General features: G+C 45.4%; 1 protein-coding gene across 1 annotated transcript in view; it reads right to left on the bottom strand.

Annotated features, from left to right (window-relative positions):
* PDILT (protein disulfide isomerase like, testis expressed) overlaps positions 1-8,256 on the bottom strand; it is a 39,977-nt gene extending 31,721 nt beyond the window's left edge. The window contains exon 1 of the mRNA XM_017534308.2: positions 8,032-8,256. Within this exon, the coding sequence (XP_017389797.1) occupies positions 8,032-8,233 (202 nt within the window). The 5' untranslated portion in view covers positions 8,234-8,256. The remainder of the gene's footprint in view (positions 1-8,031) is intronic.
* Between the last annotated feature and the right edge of the window lie 3,158 nt (positions 8,257-11,414).

The following is an 11,414-nucleotide window of genomic DNA, read 5'->3' on the forward strand; positions in this document are numbered from 1 at the left end:
AATCACCGTCACCAGTACCATCATCACCATTGTCATCATCATCACCATAGGTAATAATCATTACCATCACCTTCATCGCCATTGTCATCATCATCATCATCATATTCATCATTATCCCATCCACATTACCATCTCCACATCATGTTCACCGTCATCATCGAACCTAATCCCAGGACAGAATCTTGTCACCTCTGCCTTAGAGACAAGTGGTAGATGACCCTGGACAGCTCCTAATCTTATCTTGACCTCTCCCCACTAATGGTAGTTAGTCCCTCTCTCCTTGATTCATTCAAGTTAAAGCAGATGAAGAAATTATGGACCAAAGGAAATCTCATGCATTCATCTATTCATTCATTTAACATCTATGCAAGCCTACTGTGCTCCAAGCACAATGCTGGATGTTAGGAATCAGGAGATGAATAAGATTTGGCCCCCAACACCATGCAATGTACGCGATGAAAAGCAATTTTGATACCGTATGGCAAATGCTATGAGGGAGAGGGTAAAAAGAAGGCAGTGGGAGCATATGAAGGCCTCCCAGCCAGACTAAATGAGAGTGAAGATGGGTACAACCTGCCAATGAGGAGCATAAACTTCACAATCCAGGTGAGGGAGTGTAGGAAGGATATGATGGGAACTACTAGTGCAAAGGCCCAGAGGCTATAGCCTTGGGCTAGAGGCTAGATCAAGTAGAATACCTTAGCTACAGAGTGACCTGATCAGATTTGCATTTTAGAGGAAGTCTCTTCGTGTGCATTGTAGGACAGCACTGGAGAAGGCAAGGAGATCATGTCAGAGGCTGCTGCAGTGGTTCAGGTGAAGAATAATGAGGTCAGAACCAACGCAGTGGTGGTGGGATGGGGAGAATGGAGATTGCAGAGGGACTGAGGAAATGGTATCCACAGGACATGGTGATGGATTACATGTGAGAGTAGAGGAATAAAGAATAACCTTGAGGTTTCTGACTTTGACACTGAGTGGTACTGTCAGTGAAGGCTAGACATAAGAAGAAGCAGATTGTTGGGACCAAATCTAAGATGCTGAAGTCTGCTGTGGACATGTGGCATTTGGGACTGCAAGGGGCACTGGCTACCCTAACCACTGGCTCTTGGGCCTGGAGTTCTCAGAGAGAAGAGAAAGCTGGTCACTAGTTAAGAATTTCAGTTACTGGGGCAGTTCCTGCAGGCAGTGTCTGAAAATAATCTCTTTTGTAAAGAGCCCACTTACCCTTGGAAGAAAGCTTTTATAGTGCTTTCCCCCAAGTGATTCGTTTATCCAAAGGCTACTTTAGAAGGCCTGCTAGTTTTTTGAGAACTCATTTTGAATTTAATTGTATATCGGCAGGAATCAAAGATTCAAATGTAATGAGTTTAATTGAGTATCCCTTTTAGATAACAAAATTTCTGCTGGTGTTGAGTTCACTGCCTTGGAATACCTGCTAGTGGAACGGCTTTAGGCTTAAAGTGTCAAATGCAATTGAAGAATGTACAATTGATTGGCTCCCTCTGCAGCCCCAGGTTTAGTGTCAGTTCCTAAGTTACAAGAATCAAAGAACCATGAACCCACCCTTCTGCCCTGATTAAAACAGGGCAGAGCCTTTCATTCTCATGTGGATTGGACAGGTTTCCCAGCCCTATCCATCCACTACACCATTTTGGAAGGGGAATATGTTGAGGTGTGTTTGTGTGGCTCTAAGCCCTTCAGCACCTCCATTGAAGGTCCCAGATTAGAGATTAGAGCTACAGCAAAAGGGATGGTTTGGACGTTTTATCTATGCAAAGCATTAGTTTACCAATTCCACAGCAAATGGAGTAAGACTGAAAGGTTCTCTGCTCTTCCCTGTAAAAGTAACCATGAAACAGATGCACAAGTGCTGGCCTGAATTCTACTGTGGACAAGGGATGTGCAGAAGTAGCTGAAGGGGTCTTCCAGCAAAGTGGAAATGCCTGCCCTGTTCACAGGCTCTGCAAAGAAAATGACCTAGACTAGATTTCTCTTACAAGGTATTGCTCGAAGGGCTTTGAAGTAAAATTGAGCTGGCATCCTGATGAATAGCCTGAGCTAGAGGGAGGTCACAAGCTTGGAACTACTTTGATGAAACTTCAAGAAACAGGTGTGCTCAATATTGGATAGAGGCAAAAATGACCCAACCGAACATTCCTTTTGGGAACCCTAAGTGTTAAGGGTACAAAAAAAAAAAAAAAAGCCGATCATTCTTCTATGAAGTGGCTGCGTAACCTAGCTGCAGAGGCACCAAGACTCAGGAGGTCTCAGTTGTTGGTGCTCTTACATCCCCAAACATCCTCATTTAAGTGGCACCACTCATAGAATATACCTCAAATGAGAAGGACAAAGGATTGAGGAAGGAGCTTTGAAAGATCAAATTTCTGGCAGGGGACATAGACTCAAATGTGGTGGGGGTAAAGCAGAGAATGTGACAGTGTGAGGATGGCTGGATAGGAATATGGCAAATTGATAGGCATGTTCTCTGACCACAAGGAAAAATCACAACTCAGCTTCAGCCAATTGTCACCTTGCAGGACTGTGGGCTAGTGGTTCCAGATCTTCTGATTTTTTGAAGAGCTGATGCAAATTCAGTTTTAATTGTAACATTTCATTTCTTTTAAACACTGTATGGACCAGCTTTCAGCTCATGGGCTCTGTTCATGGGCTTCCTGTTACATCCTTAGTTTCAGTGTTATGGGAAAGAGGAGGAGTCATAAAAAAGAACAGTGAAAAATGAGCCACAGAGATCCACAGGAAACAGAAGAGACTGAGTTCATGGAATCCAGATATTGGGGGTCTTGGCATGAAGATGCAAAGTAGGTCAAGGACGGTAAGGACTGTAAAGTGTCCACTGGATTTGAGAAACAGCTGTCCTTTGAAAGTTAGCCTGAGCCACAGTCAGTGAAGTCAATCTCTTGGAGGAAATAGTTTTTGACATTCATTCCTGCCCAGAAGAGAAATCTTTTCCTGGTTGTTCACTGTCTTAAAGAGCTTATCCCACCAGGCTGCCTCTCAGCCTGCCCAGCTTGAGTTGTTTCTGAACAAAGGTCATTTCAAGGCTTTTATAGGAAAAAGCAGGTGCAATGTGACTAAGGAAGGCAAAGCCGTGGGTTCTCCAGGCCTGGCTTCTTTTTCCTCTTGGTATACACAGCCATACTACATTTCCCAGCCGCTCTTACAGATAAGCATGGCTATAGGGCAGTGATCTGGCCAATGGAATGTGGGTAGAAATGATGTACACCAGTGCTTCTCACACTTTAATATGTGTAAATCACCTGAGAATCTTGTTAAAATGCAGATTCTGATTTAGTGGGTCTAGGATGAAACCTGGGAGTCTGCATTTCTATGAGCTCCTGAGTGATGCTCACATTGCTGGCTTATGGCTTACACACTGAGTAGCCCAAATGGGCATCATTTCCAGGCCAGCCTGACCCAGAGGCATGTCCTCATCTCCCTCCCCATTTGCTGGCTGGAGATAGAGATTTCCGTGGAGTACTCTAGACCCCAATGGATGGCTGAGGCCCTAGGTAGAAGGAGCCTGGTTCCCTGAAGGATTGTATGGAGCAGAGCTTCTCTGCAGACCCACCTGGGACTAAGATATAGGCATGACATGGACCCTTATGAACCTAGATTTGGTGATTACTATAGCAGTTAGCTTTCTCAGTAAACACAGTGATCTTTAAGATAATTAGTCAAAATTAGAGCAAAGAAGAAGTTTGAGTATAAAAGTGGGTAATACATTCTAGAATTTATTTCTTTAAGGGATTTCATTGCTCTTGTATTAATTGACCCCATGATACGCAAAGAACTAAGATACTTAGTACATTTACGTTAGCCTATAACCTTGGATCTTGTGGCAAATACTGAGAATCAGCCATTTACAACCATTTTTGTTTTGCTTTCTCAACCAATTAGGTTGGAAACCTAAAGCATTCACCATTCTAGACTCCTCTGTTCAAAACATCCATGGGCCCAAGTTCTAGCCAATAAGATGTTACCAAAGTGATTGGGTGCAGCTCTGGGAAAGCTTTATTTTTTTAAAGGGACATAGGTGGCTGATGTATTTTATCCCTTTGTTGTTTGCTCAGCCCTTCTTGTTTCCAGCTGGAATGTGCAGTGCAATGCAAGAAACACAGCAACCATCTTGTGACCATGAGTTGTAATATGTCAAGGATGAAGGAGTAAGAAAATAGAAGGAGCCTTATCCCTGACACTGTGGAGCTGCTATACCAGTCATCAGCTGCCTATCCCAGCTTACATAGTGTGTGAGACCAACTCTTGGATGAAGCCACTTGCTATAGTTTGTTTAGTTTGACCTTCTTTAAGTCTCATGTTGACATTTGTTCCCCAGTGTTGGATGTGGGCCTAATAGGAGGTGTTTGGGTCATAGAGGTAGATCCCTCATGAATGTCTTGGTGCTGTCATCAAGGTAATGAGTGAGTTCTTACTCTATTAGTTTCTGCAAGAGTTGGTTGTTAAAAAGAACCTGGCCTCCCCCGTCTCTCTCTCTCTTGTTTCCCCTCTCCTACGTAATCGCTGCAAACACCAGCTCCCCCTTTACCTTCCACCAAGAGCGAAAGCAGCTTGAGCCTTTCACCAGATGCCCAATCTCCTAACCAGCAGAGTTGTGAACCAAAGACAAAGACATCACCATTGGCAGATTCTTAATTACTTGCAGTTGAACTCTGTCCTAACTGGCACAGGGTTAATGAACTGCACTTGCCTCAGTGCTGCAGGGCAAGGGAGAATGAGAACTCGTGTTTCTCAGCAACTTCCACATGTCAGGTAATAGCCTCTCAGTTAATCCCTGTAATGACTATACCACTTTCAATATTCTTACTTTACAGGTGAAAGTGAGACACCAAGAAATTTACCCAAGGTCACATATCCAGTTTATGGGAAGAACTGGGCTTTACACTCAGGCTTGCCTGGATCCCAATGTACATTACACCAAATCTTGATGTTGCTTAAGAACCAAGATGCATGAGTGTTTCTGGTTAAGAGAGATTCTTCAGAATTTTACTTGACTTGAGGCCTTTGATTAAATACTGACATCAACGACCATAGATTTCAGTGACTTCTGCTAACTCTTTGGCTTTGATTGTGTATCACTGGGCATTAGTGGGAAGCCAAACAGATGATGTCTCTCACTTCAAGGCAAACTTCAAGCTTCCAGATGGATTTGCATTGGCCTGGGAATCCCTTGTGCACTCCAAGACATGAGGGAGCAAGAACCAAGCCAGAGAAGGTCACTCAGCTGCTGCAGCTGGAAGCAGCACTTCTGAGGACAAGTTCAAACCATTACTTCTCCACTTCAGAGCACCCAAAGCATACAGTTTAGACTATATTAATGGCATGACCTTATCACATTTTGTTTTAAAGGGTTTCTCATGCCTTGTGACATTCCTGGCTTAAACTGTAAAGTCCTTGAGAGCAAAAACCAAGATGGTCACAGAGCCCACCCACGGCCTGGCATTGAGCTGCATAAATGTGGTGTGAATAAGATCCCAATGGAGATAGCTTCTGCCTGTGGAATGCCTACTATGGCTGGGGACTGCGTATCTGAGCCCACTTTCATCAACTACAACAACCTGCAAGGGAGGCATTACTAACTTTGTTGTACAGATGAGAAAACTGGAGAGGATGATGATAGTGGAAGCCAACATCTTTCTTTTTTTTTTTTTTTTTTTTTTTGAGATGGAGTCTCGCTCTGTCATCCAGGCTGGGGTGCAGTGGTGCGATCTCAGCTCACTGCAACCTCCATCTACCGAGTTCAAGTAATTCTCCTGCCTCGGCATCCCGAGTAGCTGGGATTACAGGAGTGTGTGACCATGCCCAACTAATTTCTTTGTATTTTTAGTAGAAATGGGTTTCACCATATTGGCCAGGCTGGTCTCGAACTCCTGACCTTGTGTTCTGCCCGCCTTAGCCTCCCAAAGTGCTAGGATTACAGACGTGAGCCACCCACCGTGCCTGGCCCATCTTCCTAAATTCTTATTACCCATCAGTCACTGTGCTAAGCACATTATTTCACTTAATCCTCACAATAATCCTAGGAGTTATAAATTTAATGTATGTATGTATGTATTTGTTTATTTATTTATTTTGAGACAGGATCTCTCTCTGTCAGCCAGGCTGGAGTGCAATGGCGCAATCACAGGTCACTACAGCCTTGACCTCTTGGGCTCAAGCGATCCTCCCACCTCAGCCTCCCAAGTAGCTGGGATTGCAGGTGTGTGCTACCATGCCTGGCTGACTTTTGTACTTTTCTTTCTGGTAAAGAAGGGGTTTTGCCGTGTTGCTCAGGCTGGTCTCGAACACTTGAGCTCAAGAGATCCTCCCAGCTTGGCCTCCAAAAGTGCTGGGATTACATGCATGAGCCACCATGCCTGGCCTATAAATGTTATTACATTCCCCATTTTGCATCAAGGAAACAAAGGTTCAGAATGCTCAAGGTCACTGGCCCAAGGCCACCAGGCTAGTAAGTGGCAGAGCTCAGCTTTTGAACGTAGGACTATGAACCACTGAAGCTGACCTTATTGCACTACACAGCACTGGCTGGACTAGAAATAAAAGGGAGTCTGTAAATCATTCTGGTGAGAGGGCAGCAAACAGAGAAGGGAGAAAGGGCTGCCCCAGAAGAACGGCTGAGAGGAGGAGCAAAGGGGAGTGCAGGTGGAGGGGCAGCTTGAGAAGAGGGTGGAAACCAAGAAGGGAAAGGCATCCTGCTTCCCCTTCCCTGCTCTTCCCTGGAACCTGAGGCTCTGCCTAGCCTCTGGGAACCTGGGTGCTGGACAGGCCTGGCACATTCTGGAAGCAGGCTTTGGGGACTGACAAGGAGCCAGTCATTCCCAGGAGTGGCTCTGCACACAGGATTCCAAGTCCAGTGTTCACACCTGTGGTCTGCATTCTCCAAATCCTGCCACATAGAACATGGTACAGCATGGGATCTGTGGTCTCCACTTGTGCTGTGTGATCTTGGGCAAATTGTTTATCCTTTCTGAGTTTCTGTTTCCTCAACTATCAAACAGGGAAATGAATAGTACCCATCACATGGTGTTGTGAGAATAAAATGATGTCACATTTAATGAAGAGCTTAGGGCAGTGCCCAGCACTCCATGAATACTATGTGGAAGTTGTTATGAAAATCCCTTACATTCTGCCCCAGGGCATGGCTCTGTCCCAATGCCTCAGGAAGAAGCAGCCTGCTCTGTCCCCCAAAATGTCTGCTGATGTAAAATGTCCAAAGAACAAAAGCAGGCATGCAAATCTGACAGCAAAACTGATGGTCTCAGCCAAGCACAGTGGCTCATGCCTGTAATCCCAGCATTTTGGGAGGCCAAGGTGGGCAGATCATTTAAGGTCAGGAGCTCGAGACCAGCCTGGCCAACATGGTGAAACCCTGTCTCTGCTAAAAAGACAAAAATTAGCCAGGTGTGGCAGTGGGCACCTGTGGTCCCACATACTCAGGTGCATGAGGCATGAGAATCTCTTGAACCTAGGAGGCGGAGGTTACAGTGAGCTGGGATCGTGCCACTGTACTCCAGACTGGGTGGCAGAGCAAGTCCCTGTCTCAAAACAAAACAAAAAAGTGACGGTCTAAAAACTCCTGTCTCGAGAGCTTGCCCCAGACTGCCATCATTTATTTCTCTCTAGCTGTGTTCCAGGAACTTATATAATCCAGTGTATCATTAGGTTCATGTCCATTTTACAGAGGAGAAAGACTGAGGCTCAGAATAATACGGACAACTGGGGTTAAAGCCTGGCTCCTCTTCAGTGGGACAGAGGAGTCACATACAAATCCAAGACTAGAGGGATGGCATACTATATTGCAATTGGCTTAACCTCCCTGGAGTATTCTCATCTGGAGATTGGGGGTGATGTTATCTACGTATATTAGATGTTTGTTTTAAATTATATGTGTTCTTATGTGTTTAGCAATATATAAACCTCTTCTGGTCCCCAGACACGAGGAGGCAGCCCTCATCCCATCTGTCACCCATCAACTAGGATGGGGGTACTCACGGAAAAGCACCATGAGGAAGCGGGTCTCGTTCAGCATCTGGGTCAGGCCCGCAGGCGTTAGCACCAGCAGATTGTGTTCCTCCAGGATGTGCACAGGCTTGGTTATGTGGATGCTGGAAACACCAGCATTCACCTCCGGTGAGCTGTGGACAACAGAGACACAAGCAGCCACCAGAAACAGGGGCATCCAGAGCAGGTCCATGGCTGTCCTGCAGGGGCCGGAGAAGGAACAGAGCCCTTATCAACACAGGTGGCGGGGCCCCACGTCATCACACCCCCTTCCTTGTCCAGCCGGCCCATGTAGGGTGAATGAATGTGGCCTGGGAATTGCTGCCCTGCAATGCCTGCAGCTTGGCAGCAGCCCTGTAGAAAAAGCAAAGTATTAGGTCGACCTCAGGCCCATGACTGCATAGGGGAAGCTTAGAGCAGCAAGAGCCCACTGGGAGCAGCTGGACGCCAGACCACTCAAGCCCACTGACTTCCCAGCCACAAGGTGAGATTTTGCAGAGAAGGTCTCATTCCAGAGGCCTGGAGGGAGCCTCTGGATCTCAGAGATAACTGCTCCAATCCCCCATCACAGCCTCCCAGGAACCCGTCTGCCCACCATGCCTCTGCTTCACCCTCCTCCACCTCCTGCTTGAATGCCCCTGTGAAGAGAACCTCACTAGTTTGCAGTGTACCCTATTTAATTTTTAAACAAATTTTACTAAGTGTAAATATTTAAAAAGTCATAACTATAATACACATTTGTAAAAGTTTCAAGCGATACAGTAAAAATGTCAAGAAGAATGTAAAAATCTCTCCCATTCTCTCACTGTTCAGAAAGTGACTCAGCAGTTTGGAATGAATTCTTACAGATATTGAAAATACCTATATGAACGTACCTTTGAATATATATATATATTAAAAGATGCAAACTCCACTTCCCGGATTCAAGTGATCCTCCCACCTCAGCCTCCCAGGTAGCTGGGATTACAGGTGCCCACCATTGCACGAGCTAATTTTTGTAGTTTTAGTGGAGAGGGGGTTTCCCCATGTTGACCAGGCTGATCTTGAACTCCTGACCTCAAATGATCCACCTGCCTCAGCTTCCCAAAGTGCTGAGATTACAGACATGAGCCACAATGCCCAGCCTGAATGTACTGAATGTATATTTTTAAACATAAATAGAATCAGATTATGCTTTTTTTTTTTCCAGCTTGATTCGCTCTTTTTAACCCTGGATACACATGAAAATCTGCTACGGAGTTTTAGGATAACATAGACACTCAATCTCACTCCAGACCAATTAATTCAGCATTGCTCAGGATGGGGTCTAGATACTTACACATTTCAAAAGTTCCCCAGATGACTCTTCTGTTTTATTTCAACTTCTATTTGGGAAATTTTGAACATGTATAAAAATAGAGAGCTGGTATAATGTACCCCCAAGGTACCCATCACTCAACTTGACTTATTATCATGACCAATGTTATTTTATTTATAGACTTGACTCTCTGCCCTGGATTATTTTGAAGCTAGTTCCAGGAATCATATCATTTCACTCATAAATATTTCATTATAAATGTTTAAATGATAAGGATTTTTAAAAAGAACACATTAACCACAATACTATTATCATACTTAATGAAATGCACAATAATGTCATCATATCATCAAATATCTAGACAGTGTGCGAATTACCCTGACGGCCTCATAAATTTTCAGTCTGTTTAAATCAGGACCCAAATGAAATCCATGAATTGTCATTGATTGTTTTGTCTCCTAAGCCTCTCCCAGGTAATTCTGTCGTTCAGTTTGCAGCTTGAGAAGCACACGGTCAAATGAAACCAACCAAGGGCAGGTGGAAAGAAGGAAGAAGGGCAGGGAGATAACCTGGTTTTCTGGTCAGCTGAATGATACAGACCATTTAAATCTGTGTCTTGGCCAAAGGGCTCCTTATTGTCAGCCTGGCCTTGAGTCCTTAATGATCTCAATGTCCCAGGGTTCACCAGGTGGCATGCCACTTATCAGCCCGGACTGAGTCTGGTACAGCGTGATGACTATTAGGTGCAACTCTTATTCTTAGAAATAATGGAGCTGTTCGTTTATTTGTTCATTGATTCACTCACTTGTGAGAGAAATGGCCACCTAAGAGTTCTTTGCCTAGCTGGAGACATCAAAGTACTAGAGAGTTGGTTTTTATTCTACAGAAAATTACTTGAATAACCCTTTCTTTGTGGTGTGAATGTAAGGTAGGGAGGGTCATCCAGAACCATCCTAGCCCTGACCATTGGTGGTCCCTGTGAAACCTCCTCAGTGCCCAGAATCTCTTGCCTGGCAGGAGGGGACCAGATCTGCAAAAGCCCCAAGGGGCCTTCAAAGAAGGAACCTTGAAATTCAAGGTTGTGCGACCCTCTCTGGGGGTTCTGGATGGCACTTGCTGGAGGACAGAGGAGACTGGGCCAGTGACCTTGAGTCAGCTGGACACCTTCAGGGTACAGAGCTGAACCATGGGCCCAGCTCAGCGACAGTAGAGGGCTGAGCCTCTGTGCACAAACCAGGTGGACGGGGCTACGGTGGGCTTGCCCACACGCCCTCGCCTCCCAGGCCTTTGACAGAGTGTTCCCCCGGGGTTCCTGATCAAAGAAGAAGGGGCAGTGGATGGTGCCAGGCTTCCTGCTAACCTGGGTGGGCTGGATCATGAGCCTCAAATGTTCCCAGTCCTTCAGTTCAAACAGGACAGAGATCAAGCACCACTGGCTGGCAAGGAGAGAGCCCTCTATGGTCAGACTCTGGCCACCAGGCTTTCCTCTGACTCCAGGGAACCAGTCACAGCTCCTCTTCACTCATTCACTCACTCATTCATTTGTTCATTCATCAAATATTTTTAAAGTCTTAAAACATGTTAAGTACCATTCTAGGTGCTAGGAATACAAACAATATTCCTTGTATCCTAGTAGTGGGAAACACAGTGAGATAATAGATGCAATCAATGGTGTGTCAGATGACAGTAATGCAAAGGAGAAAAGGTGGATAAGAGAAGATTCAAAAGTAATGGAGTCAGTGGGGAGTGTTGATATTTTCTTTTTTTTTTTTTGAGATGGGGTCGTGCTCTATTGCCCAGGCTGGAGTGCAGTGGCACAATCTCAGCTCACTGCAACCTGTGCCCCCCTGGTTCAAGCAATTTTCCTGTGTCAGCCTCTGGAATAGCTGGGATCACAGGCATGCGTCACCATGCCTGGCTAATTCTTGTATTTTTAGTAGAGACAGGATTTTGTCATGTTGACCAGGCTGGTCTTGAACTCCTGACCTCAGGCGATCCACCCACCTTGGCCTCCCAAAGTGCTGGGTTTACAGGCATGAGCCACCGTGCCCGGCCGATATTTTAAACAGGGTGACCA

This window comes from Cebus imitator, unplaced genomic scaffold (genome assembly GCF_001604975.1).
Source record: "Cebus imitator isolate Cc_AM_T3 unplaced genomic scaffold, Cebus_imitator-1.0 Scaffold85, whole genome shotgun sequence".
Lineage (NCBI taxonomy): Eukaryota > Metazoa > Chordata > Mammalia > Primates > Cebidae > Cebus > Cebus imitator.